The sequence below is a fragment of the Bos indicus x Bos taurus genome, chromosome 13, assembly GCF_003369695.1.
Source record: "Bos indicus x Bos taurus breed Angus x Brahman F1 hybrid chromosome 13, Bos_hybrid_MaternalHap_v2.0, whole genome shotgun sequence".
NCBI classification, from domain to species: Eukaryota; Metazoa; Chordata; class Mammalia; order Artiodactyla; family Bovidae; genus Bos; species Bos indicus x Bos taurus.
In genome coordinates this window covers 35,425,796-35,448,821 of record NC_040088.1, presented here as the reverse complement: position 1 = coordinate 35,448,821, position 23,026 = coordinate 35,425,796, and the positions used below count along the sequence as shown (strand labels likewise).

Genomic DNA, 23,026 nt, shown 5'->3' with positions numbered 1-23,026 from the left:
CCAGTTTTTATTGAAAATGAGAGTGATTTAAAAAGTGTAAGTGAAGATCCAGTGAAACAGAAGCCAGAGAAGGGATTATCATCACTTAAGGCTTCTGGAAAGGTCCAGAGAGTTGAATCTAAAACCCAGGTATAGTTGTTGGCCTTTGCCACATAAGGGATAGCTTGGCTCAAATGGTAAAGAATCTGTCTGCAATTTAGGAGACCCAGGTTCCATCCCTAGGTCAGGAAGATTCCCTGGAGAAGGGAATGGCAACCTGCTCTAGTATTCTTGCCTGGAAAAATTCCATGGACAGAAGAGCCTTGCAAGTCCATGGGGTTGCAAAGAGTTGGACATGACTGAACACAGATACGGGAGCCTTTATTATGTTTTGATGGAAATGAAGTTCCTCTGCTGGATTCTATTTCCTTGTCAGTTGGGTAGTAAGATGATCTATTGAAATGAAGAGGAAGTTGTTAGAGTAATGGGGACGGTCATTGAAGAAGAGTAGAGAAAACATAAGGACTTCCCTGGTGGCTCAGACGGTAAAGCATCTGTCTAAAATGAGGGAGATCCATGTTCGATCCCTGGGTTGGGAATATACCCTGGAGAAGGATATGGCAACCCACTCCAGTACTATTGCCTGGAAAATCCCGTGGATGGAGGAGCCTGATAGACTACAGGCCATGGGGTCGCAAAGAGTCGGACATGACTGAGCGACTTCACTCACTCACTCAGAGAAAACCTGAAAGTGTTGAGGGACTTTCTTTTGGTCCAGTGGCTAAGGTTCTGTGCTAACAATGCACAGGGCCTGGGTTTGATTGCTGGTCAGGAAACTAGATTCCACATGCAGCAACTAAAACCTGGGGCATCCAAATAAGTAAATATTTTTAAAAAGCAGGGGACTGAGAGGAAGTTATGAGATAAACATCTCGGGATTTATTTGGCCAGACAGCCCATTATATGTGGGTACTCAGATAGTTAGAGTGAGTCAGTCTGCCCTCACCTGTTTGATGACTCTCATGTCCAGTAGGTAGATAGTTGAGGAAAAGACAGGATGGGCAGAGTGGGGAAGATCAGGGTATTAATAAGATTGTGGACCATAAAATATACTGGTAAAGAAGCAAGATGGCTGCAGAATGGGAAATAGAGGGGCAAATGGGCTGGTGATAGTCTGGGAAGAGAGGAGCTTATGATTTGTTTTTTAATTATTACTATTTTTATTTCTTGGAGCTAGCCATTATTGAATGCAGAGACTATACCAAGTATTTTATGTGCATACATTTTGTATAATTCTTATGACAACCATTTTTATAGATGAGGAAACTGAGGTTAAGTGACTTGCCCAGGATGACAGCTAAAATGTGAGGTCTGTCTCTCCAACTCCAGAGCTCCTGCATATCTTCGGGCATTTCTGAAATCTTCCTAGCTGTGTTCCCTGCTTCATGTTTACTCTCCTCTGACAGAGCGAGCCTTTGAAAATGCAAACTGATTATATCTTAAGCATCCCCTCAGAAGCTTTCATTATTATCAATTTTTAAATGGAAATATGTATAAAAATAAGGTGAATTGACAGAGTAATAGAGGGTTGGATAGCTGTATCTGAAAAAGAGAATCATAGTAAAATGTTAATTGTGAAATCTAGGCAAAGACCATGTGTGACAAGCCCACAGCTAAGATCAGGAACAAGACAATGATGGCTACACTTGCCACTTCTATTCAACATAGGATTGGAAGTTATAGCCAGAGCAATTAGGCAAGAAAAGAAGTGAAAGGCATCTCAATTGGAAAAGAAGTAAAACTGTCACTGTTTGCAAATGACATGATATTATGAATGGAAAACCTAAAACCTCTGTCAACAAACTATTGGAACTAATACATTCAGCAAAGTTGTGAGATATAAAATCAACACAAAAAAATCTGTTACATAGTGAACTATTGAAAAGAGAAATTAAGACTACAATCCCATTTACAGTTGCATCAAAAAGAATAAAATACCTTGGAATAAATTTTCTTCTTAAAATTTTTTTGTTTTTACCTAGGAATAAATTTAACCAAGAAAATGAAAGATCTGTATAGTAAAAACTAAAGATATTAATGAAAGAAATTAAAGGAGACACAAATACATGGAAAGATTCTGTGCTCATGGATTGAAAGAATTAATATTAAAATGTCCATGCTACCCCAAACCATATGCATATTCAGTGCAATATCTATCAAAATCCCAATGACATTTTTCACAGTAATAAAACAACAACAACAAAATACTAAAATTTGTGGAACTATGAAAGATGCTGAATAGCCATAGCAATCTTGAGAATGAAGCTTCAGGTATCATGCTCCCTGATTTATATTACAAAGCTATAATAATTAAAACAGTATGGTATTGGCATACACACATAAATCAGTAGAACAGAATAGAGAGTTCAGAAATAAGCCTATACATAGATGATCAGTTAGTTTATGATAAAGGAGACAAGCATATTCAATGGGGAAAGGATAGTCTTTTCAATATATGGTGCTGGGAGAATTGGCAGCCACATGCAAAAGAATGAAACTGGACGACTATACGCAAAAATTAACTCAAATGGATTAAAGACTTGAATTTAAGACCTAAAAAAGTAAAATTCCTATACCATATAGGTCTTGGCAGTGATTTTTTTAATCCAAAACCAAAACCAACTGAGCTATCAGGGAAGCCACATGTGAATACATTATATAATACATATAAAGCTTTTTTGGATTCTACATATAAGAGAGATCATAAAGTATTTGTCTTTCTCTGACTCATTTCATTTATAATGCCCTCTAGGTCCATTCACATTGCTGCAAATGGCAAGATTTACTCTTTTATATGGCAGAATATTACATTGTATATATGTGGCTTCCCTGATAGCTCAGTTGGTTAAGAATCTGCCTGCAATGCAGGAGACCCTTGGCTGATTCCAAGGCACCTTTGTAGGCAGGCAGGATACTTGGTTGTCATTCACTGACCTGCTTGTTCCCTTCCAGAAGCCTCTAGAGCAGTGTTTGGTAAGATGAGAGCAGAAGGAGGAGCCACAGATGCCTGCAGCAGATATGTTTGCTGAAATTTCAGGCTTAGTAGGCTAATTCAGCACCTGTGCAAAGACAGGATGTTCTTACTTCTTTGGGAACCTTGATCACTCCTTTCAGAAACAATCGGCTGATGTCTTGGCTCACTGTCTGCCTAAAGGAATGTCCACAATGGCATGTGACTGGGTGCCCTCAGACAAGAATGATCTCGCCATGTCTCTCTGTTTATTTGTTTTTATACCTCCCTATTTTTGCCTGATCAGGTGGTAGCTTGGGCTGCAGTCAGGAGGCTCTGAGGCACAGAAGGCTGGCAGGTCTTAGAGCTGGGTTCATCCTAGGTTGATGCTTTCTACACAGGTTTCCTTGGGTGAGTTACTCTGCTTCTGCTGTGTTTGGGAACTGACTATCTGACTGTAAATGAGGGTGATATGTAATAAAATTACCTGCCTCATAGGACTATTGTGGAGGAAGCTCTTAGCACAGTGCCTGGCATCCAATAAGCACTCAATAAATGTTAACTTCTCATATTAGTATACTGTTCATGTTATTCTGAAATTGCTTCTGTCATTCAGACATACATCTTTCAAGTTCTGACTGTCATTTTAACAGCTGGATAGTATTCCATAGTTTGGAGTACTGCTCCTCCCAAGCCTGTGTTTCTCCTGTCTGCTCTAAGTCAATTGATAATATAGCCCCATCACTGAAGCTGTCACTCCTTGTTGACTCCTGGTTCCTCTTTAGCCCCTTTATCCATTTAGTTATTAAGTTTGACTCTCATCTCTGTTCCTAAATATGTTCTTAACCTGCCCTCTGCTCTTGGCTGCTAGTGTCCTGCCCTCATTCACATGCTCTTCCTCCCTGGGACCACAGCAGGTGACTGAATTCCTGTTGCTTCTGAAATTGCCTGCCACTGGGCTTCCTGAGGCCCTGCAAGTCTGTTGCTGTTCAGCTGCCAAATCTGCAGATCTGACCACGTGTCTTCTCTTCATGGTGCTTGATGGCCCATGGCAGTCACAAGGCATAATGTTGACCTTAGTAAGGTTTACTGATGACAGCTGATGAGGCAGAGAGTAGCAGAGGGTCCATGATCTTCCCAGGCCCATAATTACTTTACAGAGAGGTGGGCAGGGCTGACAAAGAGCCTTCCAGCCCTCAGGTAGACATCAACCAGGTGGGGTAAGGGACACCTAGTTTTTAACAAGAAATGTCCAAGTGGTGAACCAAAGTAAGCTGCCTTTGAGGTTTTCAGAGCTCAGCTAGAGGATGTGTGTATCTAAGTTGTTGACAAGTCCAGGCCTTGCTGTCCTTCCTAGAGGTGGTAAGGAAGAGCAGAGGTCCCATGGCCATCTATCTGCAACCACAGGTTTTTCCCTCCCCGGTTAACCAATATGTGACTGTCCTTGACTCTCACTTCACACTCCCGACACCCCTTGCTACTTGGAGTGGGCCAAGCTGGTTCTTCTGGGAGCCAGCCATGGCCTGCCCCATGCCTGGGGACAGTCTCCTCCAGAAGGCCCACTGCCCCTCTCTGGGTGTCTCTCCACCTTATCATGGTGTTAGCATTGTCTGTCTCTGTGTTTGGGTCATCCAAACGTAAGCAACTCAAAGGAAGTATCTATCATACTCACCTTTGTATCCTCGAGGCCTGGCATGTTAACAGTTGTCTGAAGGTTACAGAAGAAGATGCAAGTCATCTGTAATCTCACTACCCAGGAATTCAGTTCAGTTCAGTTCAGTCGCTCAGTCGTGTCTGACTCTTTGAGACCCCATGAATCGCAGCATACCAGGCCTCCCTGTCCATCACCAACTCCCAGAGTTCACCCAAGCTCACGTGCGTTGAGTTGATGATACCATCCAGCCATCTCATCCTCTGTCGTCCCCTTCTCCTCCTGCCCTCAATCCCTCCCAGCATCAGGGTCTTTTCCAATGAGTCAACTCTTCACATGAGGTGGCCAAAGTATTGGAGTTTCAGCCTCAGCATCAGTCCTTCCAAAGAACACCCAGGACTGATCTCCCTTAGAATGGACTGGTTGGATCTCCTTGCAGTCCAAGGGACTCTCAAGAGTCTTCTCCAACACCACAGTTCAAAAGCATCAATTCTTCGGTGCTCAGCCTTCTTCACAGTCCAAATCTCACATCCATACATGACCATAGGAAAAACCATAGCCTTGACTAGACAGACCTTTGTTGGCAAAGTAATGTCTCTGCTTTTGAATATGCTATCTAGGTTGGTCATAACTTTCCTTCCAAGGAGCAAGCGTCTTTTAATTTCATGGCTGCAGTCACCATCTGCAGTGATTTTGGAGCCCCCAAAAGTAAAGTCTGACACTGTTTCCTCTGTTCCCCATCTACTTCCCATGAAGTGATGGGACCAGATGCCATAATCTTCGTTTTCTGAATGTTGAGCTTTAAGCCAACTTTTTCACTCTCCACTTTCACTTTCATCCAGGAATTAAACCACTGAATTAATTATCACTGGAATTAAGATGGAGTATACTGGTGAATTCCATGGACTGAGGAGCCTGGCAGGCAGTCCATGGGGTCACAAAGAGTTGGACATGACTGAGCTACTAACACTTTCACTTTTACTTTTCATACCCTTCCAGACTTGTTTTTTCTACCTATGTAGGTGTGTACATACATGCTAAGTTGCTTCAGTTGTGTCCCCTTCTTTGCAATTCTATCGACTGTAGCCCTGCAGGCTCTTCTGTTCATGAGATTCTCCAGGCAAGAATACTGGAGTGGGTTGCCATGCCCTCCTCCAGGGGATCTTCCCATCCCAGGGGTTGAACTAGAGTCTCTTACGTCTCCTGCTTTGAAAGGTGGGTTCTTTACCACTAGTGCCACCTGGGAAGCCCTTTCTAGCTATAGGTCTGTATATTTCATACACACGCATCTCACACATGATATTTTATAAAATCTGTAGTTTTTAAATCTTTTTCCATTTACTATATCATGGACAGTTTCCCATATTGTTAAATATTTATTCAGACCTTGGATTGTACTGCTGCACAGTATTTCATCCTTATCAGACATGCAGTTCATTTTCCAGTTGATATTATTCATGGTTTCTTTCTGTACTGAGAATTATTTATTTCTCATAATGGAGAGACATAGTGAACAAATCGGAGAAGGCAATGGCACCCCACTCCAGTACTCTTGCCTGGAAAATCCCATGGATGGAGGAGCCTGGAAGGCTTCAGTCCATGGGGTCGCTAAGAGTCGGATATGATTGAGCGACTTCACTTTCACTTTTCACTTTCATGCATTGGAGAAGGAAATGGCAACCCACTCCAGTGTTCTTGCCTGGAGAATCCCAGGGACGGGGGAGCCTGGTGGGCTGCTGTCTATGGGGTCACACAGAGTCGGACACGACTGAAGTGACTTAGCAGTAGCAGTAGCAGCAGTGAACAAATACTGGGTCTAAAATGAAGACAAAACCATTAATAACAGGAAAGTAAATTATTCTGATTCTACTGTTGTTTGGCCTTTAAGGTGCTTTAAGCCATGGCTGTAATGGAGGCTTCTCTCATGCAATGCCTTCTATATTGAATTGTCTCATTTTTTTCATACAGGACTATGGCAACCCAGGAGACCACTCCAGGTAGCCAGACAGAGGAGAGCAATGCTTTGGACCTGCCATCAGCTTATGACATAAGGGATTATGTGTTGCAGAGACCCAGCCAGCAGACCAACAGTGAGGCTTTTAGTTCTGAGGAAGCTTGTTCTATTCCTTGCTCTTCTGATGTGGATCCAGGTAAGAAGCAAAGTTTAAAGCAAACTAATATTAAACAAACAAAAACCTCCTGACATACCCGTATGTGACAGTTTGTTTCTCTGCCTTCCAGTGGTGGATCTCTGAGGAATCATTCCTTGTCTTGGAGAGAAAAACATCTAAGTGAAACTGTTGGGAGAGACTTCAAAGGACAGCCTCCCTGGTGAAACCAGGGCTAGGAGTGGTTTCCTGGAGGCCCTTTTGTCTGAGTCTCTTTCTGATCTCCATCCAAATACATTTAGAGGCAGGGAACACTTGGTTCAATAGGGAGAGTGGAATTGTTTTTTTTTTGTTTTGTTTTGTTCTTTTAAAATTTCAGAAAGAAGGCAGTGGGAGGGTGGTTCAAGATGGGGAACACGTGTACACCCATGGCTGATTCATGTCAATGTATGGCAAAAACAACGACAATATTGTAAAGTAATTGGCCTCCAATTAAAAGAAAAAAAAACTTCAGAAAATAGCCATGTGGGCCTGTTGTGTGTCATGGAGACTTTGGTGTTTCTCTTACGAAGTATACTCTGAATTTAGGTAACAACCCTTTTGTAAGTTTCCCGGACTGAATTGCTTAAAAGTGTATTATTTAAGTTTAGTGACAGTTCTTTGACCTAATTAGTGACTATTTCTGGTTGTAAGCCTGTCTCCTCCCTGTTTATTGCCTAATCCAGGCCCAGATGTTCGCAGATTCAGAGTTCTGCCACTTACTGGTTATGTGACTTGGGTCATATTTCTTAACCCCTCTGAGCTCTAGGATTGTCTACAGAATGGGGATCAGAATGCTTGCCTCGTGGAGTAGGTTTAACTCAGGGAACAGTATCAGGGACCCATCATAGTGTTTGCCATACATAGTCAGTTGCTGTTATTCTGGTGCTATTGTTACTGTTGTTGTTAATATTAAGAAACCCAAATAGTATTTTTTTCTAATGTGGAAAATTGTATTTATTTCCAAATATGTATTTTTAAAGAGCACTCAGGCACTGAGAAAATGTTGGCCGTAAAGATGATGAGTTCATCATCTGGCAACATCGTCCGCGTTGCCAGCAAGTAAGGTGTGTGCCTATCATTGTCTTTAAGAATCCTGTGGGAAAAAAATACTTTTAAACTCCTTTATGTTTCTGTTCTGATTTTTTTTAATTAATTAATTTTTTATTGAAGGATAATTACTTTACAGAATTTTGCAGTTTTCTGTCAAACTTCAACATGAATCAGCCATAGGTATACATATATCCCCTCCCTTTAGAAGCTCCCTCCCCGTCCCACCCATCTAGGTTGATACAGAGCCCCTGTTTGAATTTCCTGAGCCATACAGCAAATTCCCGTTGGCTATCTATTTTACATATGGTAATGTAACTTTCCATGTTACTCTTTCTATTCATCTCACCCTCTCCTCCCCTTTCCCCATGTCCATTTGTCTATTTTCTATGTCTGTTTCTCCATTGTCGCCCTGTAAATAAATTCTTCGGTACCATTTTTCTAGATTCCGTATATATGTGTTAGAATATGGTATTTACCTTTATCTTTCTGATTCACTTCACTCTGTATAATAGGTTCTAGGTTTATCCACCTCATTAGAATTGACTCAAATGCATTCCTTTTTATGGCTGAGTAATATTCCATTGTGTATATGTACCACAACTTCTTTATCCATTCATTTGTTGATGGACATCTAGGTTGCTTCCATGTTCTAGCTATTGTAAATAGTGCTTCAGTGAACAATGGGATATATGTGTCTCTTTCAATTTTGGTTTCCTCAGGGTATATGCCTAGGAGTGGGATTGCTGGGTCCTATGACTCCAGTACTTTGGCCACCTCATGCGAAGAGTTGACTCATTGGAAAAGACTGTGATGCTGGGAGGGATTGGGGGCAGGAGGAGAAGGGGACAACAGAGAATGAGATGGCTGGATGAGTCTGAGTGAACTCCGGGAGTTGGTGATGGACAGGGAGGCCTGGCGTGCTGCGATTCATGGGGTCGCAAAGAGTCGGACACGACTGAGTGACTGATCTGATCTGATCTGATCTAATGGTGGTTTTATTCCTAGTTTTTTAAGGAATCTCCATACGTCTTCCATAGCAGCTATATAAATTTACATTCCCATCAATAGTGCAAGAGCGTTCCCTTTTCTCCACACCCTCTCCTCCACATCCTCTCCAGCATTTGTTGTTTGTAGACTTTTTGATGAGGGCCGTTCTGACCAGTGTGAGGTGATATCTCTTTGTAATTTTGATTTACATTTCTCTAATAATGAGTGATGTTGACCATCTTTTCATGTGTTTGTTAGCCATCTGTATGTCTTCTTTGGAGAAATGTCTGTTTATCTATTTAGGTCTTTTCCCCACTTTTTGATTGGGTTGTTTGTTTTTCTGGTATTGAGTTGCATGAGCTGCTTGTATATTTTGGAATTAATCCTTTGTCAGTTGTTTCATTTGCTATTATTTTCTCCCACTCTGAGCCTTGTCTTTTCACCTTGTTTATAGTTTCTTTGGCTGTGTAAAAGTTTTTAAGTTTAATCAGGTCCCACTTGTTTACTTTTGTTTTTATTTCTGTTACTCTAGGATGCGGGTCATAGAGGATCTTACTTTGATTTATGTCATTGAGTGGTCTGCCTATGTTTTCCTCTAAGAGTTTTATAGTTTCTGCTCTTACATTTAGGTCTTTAATCCATTTTGAGTTTATCTTTGTGTATGGTGTTAGGAAGTGTTCTAATTTCATTCTTTTACATGTAACTGTCCAGTTTTCCCAACACCATTTATTGAATATCTATTCTGATTTTTAGGACATAGTAATCGGGATCAGTCAGCCTCCTTTAGTTCTAAGCAAGAACTAACTTATTTCTTATCCTTTTTCCTCTAGGCTCAGGATTGTAGTTTATTTAACCTTTGCTCTTTCCTTCCCAAGCTGGTGGCTCTGCATTACTTCTCATCCCAAAGAGAACAACTGTTAACTACTTTGAATTGAGGTGACCGTTGAAAGGTTTATATTGGATTTAAAATCTAGCCATTTCATGGAAAAAAGATTATTTTGGAAGCCGTTATAAAGGTCTGAAAGTGGAAAGGAGTACTCCAATCTGAGACAGCTGTTTTGCATAGCATGGGTGGTAGTGGTGCTGCATAGACTGCCTGGTTTGAGTTCTGGTTCTGCTTTTTTCTGTGGTTTGGGTACATCGTTTGGCCTCTCTGTGTAGGTTCCCTCATTTGTAAGATGGAGATAGTAATGCCTACCTTGTCATGGGGCAGCCGTAATAAGAGTCAAAATGTATGAGGCATGATGCCTGGCACATGGTGGGCTTTGGAAACCCAGCTCTTCATGCGTTTAGCTCCTGGGCCTCTTAACACACCACCACGGTGACGAGACTCCTTTTTTTTTTTTATAATTTGAAGTATAGTTGACATTCAATATTATATAAGTTACAAGTACACAACATAGTGATTCAAAATTTTTAAAGGTTATACTCCATTTACAGCTGTTATAAGATATTGGTGATATTCCCAATTATATGGTATATCCTTATAGTGTATTTATTTTGTGCATAATAACTTATACCACTTAATCCTCTTTGCATCTTACCCCTCCTGCTCTTCTTCTCCCCACTAGTAACCACTAGTTTGTTCTCTATATCTGTGTGTCTGTTTCTTTTTTGTTATACTTACTAGTTTGTTTTATTTTTTAAATGCTATGTATATAAGTGGTCTGACATTTAACTTAGGCTGATACTCCCCAAGTCCATTCATGTTGTTGCAAATGGCAAAATTTTGTCTTTGTTTATGGCTGAGTAGTATTCCACGATATATACATACTCCATCTTCTTTTTTCATTCACCTGTTGATGGACACTTAAGTTGCTTCCATATCTTAGCAATTATAAGTAGTGCTGCTGTGAATATTGGAGTACATATATCTTCTCGAATTACTGATTTTGTTTTTTTCAGATGTATACCCAGGAGTGGAATTTTTGGGTCATATGACAGTGCTTTAGGTTTTTGAGAAAACTCCATACTGTTTTAGTGTGGAGTGGCTAAACTCCACACATTAGTGGCTGCACCAATTTCCATTCTCATCAACAACATATAAGGGTTCCCTTTTCTCTACATCTTCATGACAAGTTCCATTTAAATTCATAACCTCCTACCTCAAGTGGAGCCTCCTTGTTGCCCATCCATCACACAAATTTTCCCCAACATGTTTACCCTCCTGGGTCACTGTGTAGTATTTTCTCCTCTCTTTGCAAATCCCTATTACCTCCTTCAACCTTTCTCTCAGCTGCTCTTGGTTTCCTATTTCATCAAGAAAACAGAAGCTCTTAGAAGAGCACACGCTCACACCCCACACCCATCAGCTTCCTTCCCTCTTCCCTCTTGTTTCTGTGGGAGACCCATCCCTGCCTATTCCTCTCTTCCTGTCTACTTTCATCTGCTCAACGTCGGCACTTCTGGTAATCTCCTGCATCATGGGTTTCTTCTCTACTGGTCATTCTCATGATTGTACAGACATGTTTTAATAGCTCCCATCTTCACTAAATAACCACCCTAGACCCCAAATTCCCCTCTAGTTATAGTCTCATTCCTCTGTTCTCTGCTACAGAAAAACCCTCAAAAAAGTCATCTACACTTGCTGTTTCCAGTTTCTCTTTTCCTTGTTTCTCCTAAAACCCTCCAACCTGGCTTCTAGCTCCATCACTCCAAGGAAATAGCTCTTGTTAAGGTCACTGTTAGATCAAAAGCCTTCTTCTTCTTCTTCTTTTTAAATATTTATTTATTTGGCTGTGCCAGGTCTTAGTTGCTGGCACATGGGACCCTTAGTTGCAGCATGTGGGATCCAGTTCCCTGACCAGGGATCAAACCCATACCGCTTGCATTGGGAGTATGGATTCTTAGTCACTGGATCACCAGGGAAGTTCCTAAGCCTTCTCCTCCTTCATCTGTCAGCAGCATTGACTTTTTTCCTTCTTGAATTCTTTCTTCATTGGGCTTTCAGGGAAGCAGCATCTTCTTACTTGTCTATTTATTTTTAGTCTCTTTTGCCTGATTCCTTCTTCTCCAGCCCTTTAGTGTTGGAGAGCCTGGGGCTGAGTTGCCAGCTCTTTATTCTGTCATCACGTACTTCCTGAGTGATTTTATCCAGTGTCAGGGCCTTAAATGCCCTCAGTGCCCTGCTGAGTCCCAGATTTCTCTCTCCAGCTTGGATCTCTGGCTTGACATTTAGACTAACTATGTACTTGACCTCATCACTTAGATTTCTATTAGAGTTTCCAAATTTGACATGAAGTGAAGTGAAAGTTGCTCAGTCATGTCTAACTCTTTGTGACCCCTTGGACTATACAGTCCATGGAATTCTCCAGGCTTTCCCTTCTCCATGGGATCTTTCCAACCCTGGGATCGAACCCAGGTCTCCTGCATTGCAGGCGGTTTCTTTACCTGCTGACCACAGTACATACCCTAAACCAAATTCCTGATTCCTCTACCCCTTCATGTATATGTATATGTACCTGTTCTTTGAGATTCTCTCACCTCAAAAAAGTGCTTCCATCCTTCTGCTCACTTAGGCAGGATCCTAGGAGTTGTCCTCAACTTCTTTCTTTCTCTTTAATCTCATATCCAGTCCATCAGCAAATCCTGTCAATTCGCCTTCAGAGTAAATCTAGACTAAACATTTTTTGTATTTCCAGGCTACACCTTGGTCCCTGCTTCTATCCTCTGTCTTCTGGGTTATTGTTAAATCTCCTAACTAGCTTTTCCCACATCTAATCTATCCTCCTACAGTTTCTTCTTAACACACCAGAGGATCCTTTTAAAATGTAAATCATATTATGTTAGTCCTTGGTAGCTTCTTATTTGACTCAGAACTTAATCCAAACTTAACAGGACTTGGGCTTCCCAGGTGACTCAGTGGTAGGCAATCCCTGTGAAATGCAGGAGACATGGGTTCTGTCCCTGGGTCAGCAAGATCCCCTGGAGAAGGAAACAGCAACCCACTCCAGTTTTCTTGCCTGGGAAATATCATGGACAGAGGAGCCTAAGTAAGTAAGTGTTAGTCGCTCAGTTGTGCCCGACTCTTTGCGACCCCATGGACTGCAGCCCACCAGGCTCCTCTGCCCATGAGATTTTCCAGGCAAGGATACTGGAGTGGGTTGCTATTTCCTTCTCCAGGGGATCTTCCTAACTTAGGGATTGAACCCAGGTCTTCTGCACTGCAGGCAGATTCTTTACTGACTGAGCTACAAGGGAAGCCCGAAAAAGTGGGTTGCCATTCCCTTCTCCAGGAGATCTTCCTGACCCAGGGATTTAACCCAGTCTCCTGCACTGTAGGCAGACACTTTACTGTCTGAGCCACCAGGGAGCCTGGTGGGCTACAATTAATGGGACAGTCCATGGGGTTGCAAAAGAGTTGGACACAACCTCCTTCCCTGGTAGGTCAGAGGGTAAAGCATCTGCCTGCAGTGCAGGAGTACCTGGGTTTGATCCCTGGGTCGGGAAGATCCCCTGGAGAAGGGAATGGCAACCCACTCCAGTATTCTTTCCATGGATGGGATTCTCCCATGGGGAGGAGTCTGGTAGGCTATAGTCCTGGTAGGGTCTAGTGACTAAAACCACTACAACAACAACAGCCAAGACTTACCTGGAGCCATGCCCCTGGGTCCCGGGCCTGGCCTCTCTGACCTTACCTTGTACCATCCCACCCATCCCCACACTGGCGTGGGCTGCCACCCTCCAAGCTCACCCTTCAGAGAGGCCCATCCTTGCCTCTCTCCTGCCAGTGCTCCCTCATTACATCCTTCCCTTTATTCTTTATTCTTCCCTTTATGGCTTTATTCTTTCCCATAGCCCATAGTGCCATTGGGCACCCTATGTATTTTATTGTTTATTTGTCTCCCCCAACTAGAACATAAATTTCGGGATGGCAGGTTTTGAAAATAAAAACCCTCAAAAAAACAAAACAAAACAAAACAGCACACACTAACAAGAAAACCCTCAAAAACAAAATTAAAAACAAAAAAATGAATAAGTAAATGCTAACTGTTATTATTATGATTTCATTATGAGACAGGCCCTGTGGATTTGGTACTGAAGTTGATCATAACATAAAATGTCTCCACTCCCCTCCTCCCTCCCCCTACACACATTGCCTAAGGCTGGTTATGGATGACTTTGGAAGATTGACTGTGGATGACAGTGTGAGTGTTGGGAGTCATAGGCAACACTGAATTAGGTGAAGCTGATGCCAGTAGCTTAGCCTGTCTGTACACAAGTGCCGAATCAAACTTTAGAGACTGTTTTGGGTTAAGTAGAAAAGCGAAGTGTTATTGCTTTGCTAGGCAAAGAGGGACACAGCAGGCTCCTGCCTCAGAAACTATGTGTCCCAACCTGAGAGGATTTGATAAGGAGTTTTATAACAAAGCTTGGTGGCTCAGATGGTAAAGCGTTTGCCTACAATGTGGGAGACCCGGGTTCGATCCCTGAGTTGGGAAGATCCCCTGGAGAAGGAGATGGCAACCTACTCCAGTACCCTTGCCTGGAAAACCCCATGGATGGAGGAGCCTGGAGGGCTATGGTGCATGGGGTCACAGAGAGTCGGACAGACTGAACTTCACTTTTTATAACAATATTTCAGTGTTTGGTTGCTGACAAGATTAGGGTGTGTGCAGTGTCTCAGGTCTCCTCATCTTGATGAGCTTCCCAGGTCCCTTTAATCTTGCCTCAGGTGGTTTCTTGGCTGCTCCTCCTTTGAGAAAGTTCACATCTGCTCTCTGGAAGTCAAGGAAAGTTATGGAAGCTGGAGTCTTGCCTACAAGAAACGGGGGACAGTACGCTGGGGTCCAACAGGAGGCATCCATCTGTTTGTTTAACAGCCTGCATCTAATAGTTCATGCTAAAGGGAAATAATTGGGCTCAGGTTTATCCACCACAGAAGGACTTCATTCTAACATCACTGAGGGATGCTTACATGGAAAGCTGGTTATTTTGTTGTAAACATTCCAGAGCTGCCTATTGTGAGAAGATTTTCTACAAAGTAAACTTAGGTTGTCACTGGTAGTCTGGCTGTTACCAGGCCATGAACATGAGGTGGACAGCCCCAACCTCTGGGGGAGCCACTGCTTCAAGTGCTCAGCCCGATGGGCTCTTCTCTGACCTGAGCTGTGCATTTGCTACTGACAAATTGAGTCCCTTTCCTCCCTTTGCTGCATGTTCTTGCTGGTTGTGGTTCCACAGCCCTCTGCAGACTCTGGTCCCTGTCTTGGCCCAGTACCTCTGGGCCCACAGTTTGTCAGAATCTTGGCCCGTCTGCATGCCAGTATCTGTGAGTGTCCTTATGGTGTTCATCCTATCACAGCTCCTCACCACATCCTCTTCCCAAGCTGACTTCATTCTTGGTTTGCATTTTGTTTCTGTGTGTTGTTAGGAAACTGTTCTTCCAGGGACTGGTGAACGGGCAAAGGTTTCCAGTTACAGTCACCAGGGTCACCTGCGTTGGGCACCCTGAGACTCGCTCACTGGCCTTGTGAGCTGTGCTTGTGTGGCTCCGGCTTGGCTCCTTCTGTAGGGACCCTGTGTCCCTGTGCAGCTGCCTTTGCTGGGGGCCTGTCACTGACCCGGCCTTTGGAGGAGGCCCTGCTCTCCCTCCTCCCACCTCACCTCACACAAGACTCTTCCTCATTCCTGGGCAGTGACTTGTACCCCCACTGCTCCTGCTCACGTGCTGAAGCGAATCAGAAGGGATAGTCCTCTGCCCTTATCTCTTTTCTCCCAGCTGCCATCTCACTGCCTGTGCCCTGGGGCAGGAGGCTGGTGGCAAAGGACTGAGATTTCCAAGAAGTATTAGTCAGAAAAATTAGTATTAGAGTATTAGAAAAATCTCAAAGCCTTAGTTGTTTCCATCTGGGCATCTAAGGCAGGTGAGGCCAGGCTCTGTCTAAATAAACAGAGATTGTCTATCATGAAGTGACCAGTGAGCCACTTCCCATGAAGTGCTGGGGGCAAACAACAACTTGTCACCTCCACCAAAACGCCCTCCCTCTGCACTTCCTGGGGAGATCAGGCAGAAGACCCACATGTCAAGAAGGTCCTCCTGAAATACTGTTTCCTTCATGCCCTCTATTTAAGTCCCCTTGAGATGTCCTGGTCCACTTCCTGCCAGCTCCTCTCAAGGCTTCTGTACCTCCTTTTCAGAACTGTGTAATCTGATGTCTGTGATATTTGTTCAAAGTATTTAACAACCAATTCAGCAGTATTACAGTATTTTAACAACTGGCAAGGCTGTGCGGGAACAAACCAGCTGACTACAGGCCCCTGCTGGTGCCTAACTACTCATTAACACAAGTCTGCCATTCCTGTCAGGCCTGTTTCTGTGCTAAGTCAGGCCTTAGTGCCTCGGTTACACTCTCCTCGCGTGTACTCTTGTGTCCCTAGTCAGCACCAGTCCACTCCAGAGATTAAAGAATTGAACTTGTCAGTTAGCTGATGGACTTGAGCTCCCTGCCTCATAGATACGTGTTGCCTTTGTCTTTTGTTACTGGGCTCAAAGAAGGCATACCGTAAACAGGATAGAAGCCCAAATCTAATGGCAAATGGTCTTGGAGAAACCTCAAACTCAAGGTCAACAAAGACTTCCTGGAGACAGTCTTGTGTGTATCACTCTAGCTTGATAAACTCTGGGTAGCTCATGTGGCCTGTTTCCTGGAGAGCATCCACAATGCGTTCTAATGCAAGGCACTCTGCATTTGTTGCTTTGACGTTGCAGTGTGGATGTGGGAAACTTCAGTCCTTTCCTCAGCTTGAACTTCCAAGAGCAGTTGCTGGGGAAATTAGTTGAGTGTATACAGCAAGTTGAATATTAAACATAGTGTCTTTGATGATTAAAGGCCCTGCTAACAAGTGACTATAAATTTAAAGTAAATAGTGGTTTGATGCTTCTTATTCTTCTTTTGGAATCTGTCAACATCCCAGTCTTCAAAGGCCACTTTATATCCTGTGTAGTTAGGCATTTCATCCAAGGAATTTATTAAGAGTAGATAAGTATATCTTTTTCCTGTGTACAAAATCCATTTATAATTCTTGCAAATTTTATTTCCATAAGAAGTTATAAGCTCTTAAATTTAAAATCTCAAAATAGAATTTACATAGTAATTATAGAATTCTGGATGTGGTATTATCATTTTAAATAGGAGTCGGTATATTTCAGTCATGGATATAATGTTAAAGACATTTTCTTTATAGCTGCATTAAATAGGACCCAACCTAGTGGCTAATGGCTCAGCATCCTCTAAATTGGATCTAAAATACAGTCAGGAAGGGAAGGAAGGAGACTGATGAACCAGTTCTCTGAGAAATCCTAGAGCAAAATCTGAAACTTCCTATCACATGTCAAGTTGATGGGTTTTATTTGGAAGGTTTGAGTATTCTTCATGGCAATGCATCTCTGCATTTGTTACCACTTCCTGGATTTAGTTATGCAAATTCAGCCATCTATGCTTAATTTTCAAGTTCTAAATGGGTTTTGAACTTCTTACCCCTTTTGGAAGGCAGCAGTGTGTCCTAATTGTGTGGCCCAGAGAGTGAAGAATAAACCATAAGTGTACATGATTAAGCCCTACAGAGTTAGAGAATGGTACAGCTTATGAGCCAGAGTACCCAAAATGTGCTCCAGGCAGCCCTTTGGGAGCTACAGGTCAGGACTGGAGACCGTAGTGAGCTTATAGGGGCCCTGGATTCTCCTCTCCTGCTCATCCATATCAGCTTCCACATAATCATTCATTGGAAGAAAGGAAGTCAGGACCAACAAAAGGTTTGAAAATCACAAAGCTTGGGACTTCCCGGTGGTCCAGTGGCTAAGACTCCAAGCTCCCAATGTCGGGGGCCCAGTTTTGATCAGGGGATTAGATCCCACAGGCTGCATCTAAGAGTTTACATGCTACATCTAAAGACACTGCATGCCACAGTGAAGACCGAAGGTCATCTAAAGACACTGCATGCCGCAGTGAAGTCCGAAGGTCATCTAAAGACACTGCATGCCGCAGTGAAGACTGAAGGTCATCTAAAGACACTGCATGCCGCAGTGAAGTCCGAAGGTCATCTAAAGACACTGCATGCCGCAGTGAAGTCCGAAGGTCATCTAAAGACACTGCATGCCACAGTGAAGACTGAAGGTCATCTAAAGACACTGCATGCCGCAGTGAAGTCCGAAGGTCATCTAAAGACACTGCATGCTGCAGTGAAGCCCGAAGGTCATCTAAAGACACTGCATGCCACAGTGAAGACTGAAGGTCATCTAAAGACACTGCATGCCGCAGTGAAGTCCGAAGGTCATCTAAAGACACTGCATGCCACAGTGAAGACTGAAGGTCATCTAAAGACACTGCATGCCGCAGTGAAGTCCGAAGGTCATCTAAAGACACTGCATGCCGCAGTGAAGTCCGAAGGTCATCTAAAGACACTGCATGCTGCAGTGAAGACTGAAGGTCATCTAAAGACACTGCATGCTGCAGTGAAGACTGAAGGTCATCTAAAGACACTGCATGCCGCAGTGAAGACTGAAGGTCATCTAAAGACACTGCATGCCGCAGTGAAGTCCGAAGGTCATCTAAAGACACTGCATGCCGCAGTGAAGTCCGAAGGTCATCTAAAGACACTGCATGCTGCAGTGAAGACTGAAGGTCATCTAAAGACACTGCATGCCACAGTGAAGTCCAAAGGTCATCTAAAGACACTGCATGCCGCAGTGAAGACTGAAAGTCATCTAAAGACACTGCATGCTGCAGTGAAGACTGAAGGTCATCTAAAGACACTGCATGCCGCAGTGAAGTCCGAAGGTCATCTAAAGACACTGCATGCCGCAGTGAAGTCCGAAGGTCATCTAAAGACACTGCATGCCACAGTGAAGACTGAAGGTCATCTAAAGACACTGCATGCCGCAGTGAAGTCCGAAGGTCATCTAAAGACACTGCATGCTGCAGTGAAGCCCGAAGGTCATCTAAAGACACTGCATGCCACAGTGAAGACTGAAGGTCATCTAAAGACACTGCATGCCGCAGTGAAGTCCGAAGGTCATCTAAAGACACTGCATGCCACAGTGAAGACTGAAGGTCATCTAAAGACACTGCATGCCGCAGTGAAGTCCGAAGGTCATCTAAAGACACTGCATGCCACAGTGAAGTCCGAAGGTCATCTAAAGACACTGCATGCTGCAGTGAAGACTGAAGGTCATCTAAAGACACTGCATGCTGCAGTGAAGACTGAAGGTCATCTAAAGACACTGCATGCCGCAGTGAAGACTGAAGGTCATCTAAAGACACTGCATGCCGCAGTGAAGTCCGAAGGTCATCTAAAGACACTGCATGCCGCAGTGAAGTCCGAAGGTCATCTAAAGACACTGCATGCTGCAGTGAAGACTGAAGGTCATCTAAAGACACTGCATGCCACAGTGAAGTCCAAAGGTCATCTAAAGACACTGCATGCCGCAGTGAAGTCCGAAGGTCATCTAAAGACACTGCATGCCGCAGTGAAGTCCAAAGGTCATCTAAAGACACTGCATGCTGCAGTGAAGTCCGAAGGTCATCTAAAGACACTGCATGCCACAGTGAAGTCCAAAGGTCATCTAAAGACACTGCATGCTGCAGTGAAGACTGAAGGTCATCTAAAGACACTGCATGCCGCAGTGAAGTCCGAAGGTCATCTAAAGACACTGCATGCCGCAGTGAAGTCCGAAGGTCATCTAAAGACACTGCATGCTGCAGTGAAGACTGAAGGTCATCTAAAGACACTGCATGCCGCAGTGAAGACTGAAGGTCATCTAAAGACACTGCATGCCGCAGTGAAGACCGAAGGTCATCTAAAGACACTGCATGCCGCAGTGAAGACTGAAGATCATCTGAAGACACTGCATGCCGCAGTGAAGACTGAAGGTCCTGCATGCCACTACGAAGACCCAGTGCAGCCAAAGAAATAAATAAAAAAACAAACAAACAGAAAAAAAACCCATCAAGCTCTCCTAGTTGTCTTGTTTTCTGTAAGGGGAACTTGAACCCCAGGATAATGAAGAAAGTCACCCAAAGTCACACAGTGACTGGGCAACTCCTATTTCCTTGGTGACCCTCATAGAAGCTACTTCTGACTTTTCTATCCCTTTTTTTAAAAAATAAAAAGATATAGTTTTGTATTTTAACTTGCTAAATTGTAGATGCTAAACAGTCAGTAGAAATGATAATTGTTTGAGTATTAATAGAATTATTTTTAAGGCTCAAGAATGCTGTTTATGATCTGCGCCATCTCTCATCATCCTTACTTTTGAATGTCAAGGACATTTGCAGGGGGAGAAGAGATTTGTTTACTTCTGTGCACTCTGCCTGCAGTTACAGTTTTAAAAAACAGGCCTTGATCCTGTTGAGACATGCATTTATATCTTCAGTTCAGCCATACATAAGTGGGCCTATGGTCTGACGCATAGCTCTTCAGGGGCTTTTCCGAGTGAATGTTCATTCATGACTTGTCACTCAGCTGTGTCTTCTTACAGTTTGAGGAAACAACTCAGTGGAAACGAACATACACTATTGCTAATTGCCTTCATCATCATGTATTTGTAGGACAGAGAAGACTGTATACAATTAAAAGGGGGCAGGAAGATCAGTAGTTTATCATTTATTTACACTTGCATTCTGGGCACTGTGCTATGCATTTTACATGCTTGGTCCCTTCTGATTCTCAGAGCTACCCCAAGAAATAGAAACTGTTATGATCTCTATGTTCCCCATTAGAAAACAGAGCCATAGAAAGGTCAGTATGTAACATATTAATATGTTACCCCCCAAAATATGGAAAGTTCAGTTCAGTTCAGTTCAGTCGTTCAATTGTATCCAACTCTTTGCAACCCCATGGACTGCAGCACACCAGGCTTCCCTGTCCATCACCAACTCCCAGAGTTTACTCAAACTCATGTCCATTTCATCGGTGATGCCATTCAACCATCTTATCCTCTGTCATCCCCTTCTTCTCCTGCCTTCAGTCTTTCCCAGCATCAGGGTCTTTTCAAATGAGTCAGCTCTTTGCATCAGGTGGCCAAAGTATTTGAGTTTCAGCTTCAGCATCAATCTTTTCAGTGAACACTCAGAACTGATCTCCTTTAGGATGGACTGGTTGGATCTCCTTGCAGTCCAAGGGACTCTCAAGAGTCTTCTCTAACACAGTTCAAAAGCATCAATTCTTTGGCGCTCAGCTTTCTTTATAGTCCAACTCTCACATCCATACATGACTACTGGAAAAACCATAGCCTTGACTAGGCGGACCTTTGTTGGCAAAGTAGTGTCTCTGCTTTTTAATATGCTGTGTAGGCTGGTCATAACTTTCCTACCAAGGAGTAAGTGTCTTTTAATTTCATGGCTGCAATCACCATCTCCAGTGATTTTGGAGCCCCCCAAAAATAAAGTCAGCCACTCTTTCTACTGTTTCCTCATCTGTTTGCCATGAAGTGATGGGACCGGATGCTATGATCTTAGTTTTCTGAATGTTGAGCTTTTAAACCAACTTTTTCACTCTCCTCTTTCTCTTTCATCAAGAGATTCTTTAGTTCTTCCTCACTTTCTGCCTTAAGGGTGGTGTCATCTGCATATCTGAGGTTATTGGTATTTCTCCCGGCAATCTTGATTCCAGCTTATGCTTCATCCAGCCCAGCATTTCTCATGATGTACTCTGCATATAAGTTAAATAAGCAGGGTGACAATATACAGCCTTGACGTACTCCTTTTCCTATTTGGAACCAGTCTGTTGTTCCATGTGCAGTTCTAACTGTTGCTTCCTGACCTGCATACAGATTTCTCAAGAGGCAGGTCAGGTGGTCTGGTATTCCCATCTCTTTCAGAATTTTCCACAGTTTATTGTGATCCACACAGTCAAAGGCTTTGGCATAGTCAATAAAGCAGAAGTAGATGTTTTTCTGGAACTCTCTTACTTTTTCAATGATCCAGCAGATGTTGGCAATTTGATCTCTGGTTCCTCTGCCTTTAAACTGAGACTCAAATTTGGGTCATGTTGACTTTAAGGCAGAACTTTAAAGAAATTCCAACATTAAGGTGTGAATAACTACTAAGTAACTTTGTCTTAAATATTTGCAGTTACGTCTTTTGCAGAGTCCGTGTGAGCCTCTTTCTGCTAACTTTAAGTATCTTCATAGCAGTCTCAGCACTCTCTCAGAACACTGGGACTCTGGTTTGTTGACCAGCATTGTGTCCACTGCCCGCTGAGTTCCCCTGTCAGCCTCTCATCTCTCCATTGTTGAAGAAGCTCTAACTATCTGCAACTGGAAAGAAAGCATTGCCTTTTTGAATAAATTTCTTACACAAGGATAGATCCACATCCTTATGTTAAAACTGAAGGAAAACAAAGCCGGGATTTTTAACTTTGCTGGGATGGATGGAACTCTTGATAGCTCTGTCTGAATAGAAAAATTTTCTTATCTGGCCACGAAACACTTCATATTCTTGGCTCTTTGCCCTTTGAAGCTGTAAATAATATATATATATATATATACACATATATATATTTGTTTTTTTTTTTTTTTTTTGGCCGAGTGACTGCCCTTTCTTTCCTGACCCGTAAGCTCCTTGGAGATTTTGATAGAGCTGGGTTTTGCTAATATGCTCAAAGTTATAAGAACACAGCTTGTTGGAACATAACTCTTAAGGATAAGCGTGCTTTAATTCATTCCTAGGGCTCTGATGCTTGCCTCTCTGGGTTCCTGGTTTAGCTCTCTGCTTGGTCTAAAGCACAGTGACTGGCACATAGTAAGTGGAGCCTCTTCAGTGGAGGCTGGCTGGATAAATGAACAACACATTAAGTGAAATTTGACAAGATTTTAAAATAGATATTAAGTATCACAGTACCTCGACCACCAGTTTATAACTTTACCGTCAAATTTAAGCTGGGACTGAGCTTATGGGTACTGTAGCACAATAAATAGTCTATGTTAAATAGCTTATATTCTCATGTAAGTCCTGCAGATTTGCCTAACTCTGATTTGAAAAGTATTCAAGGAATTCCCTGGTGTCCGAGTGGTTAGGATTCTGGGCTTTCACTGCTGAGGGCTCGGGTTCAATCCCTAGTCAGAGAACTAAGACCCTGCAAGCCCCATGGGCATGGCAAAAAAAAAAGAAAGAAAGTGTTCAGATTAGCCCAAACTGGTCTCTTTCTAAAGCCCCTAGTTTTTTTTCTTTTTTCCTTTTATTTTTTTTTCTTCTTTCT

General features: G+C 42.9%; 1 protein-coding gene across 5 annotated transcripts in view; it reads left to right on the top strand.

Annotated features, from left to right (window-relative positions):
- The window catches only part of SHLD1 (shieldin complex subunit 1), a 113,809-nt gene that overhangs the window by 6,510 nt on the left and 84,273 nt on the right, over nt 1-23,026 (top strand). For 4 of the 5 annotated variants that reach the window (XM_027559411.1, XM_027559410.1, XM_027559412.1 and 1 more), the window contains exon 2: nt 6,609-6,790. In XM_027559411.1, the coding sequence (XP_027415212.1) occupies nt 6,613-6,790 (178 nt within the window). In that variant the 5' untranslated portion in view covers nt 6,609-6,612. Of the gene's footprint in view, nt 1-6,608; nt 6,791-6,881; nt 7,157-23,026 lie in introns of those variants that run through there. The other variant, XM_027559414.1, reaches the window with a different exon arrangement.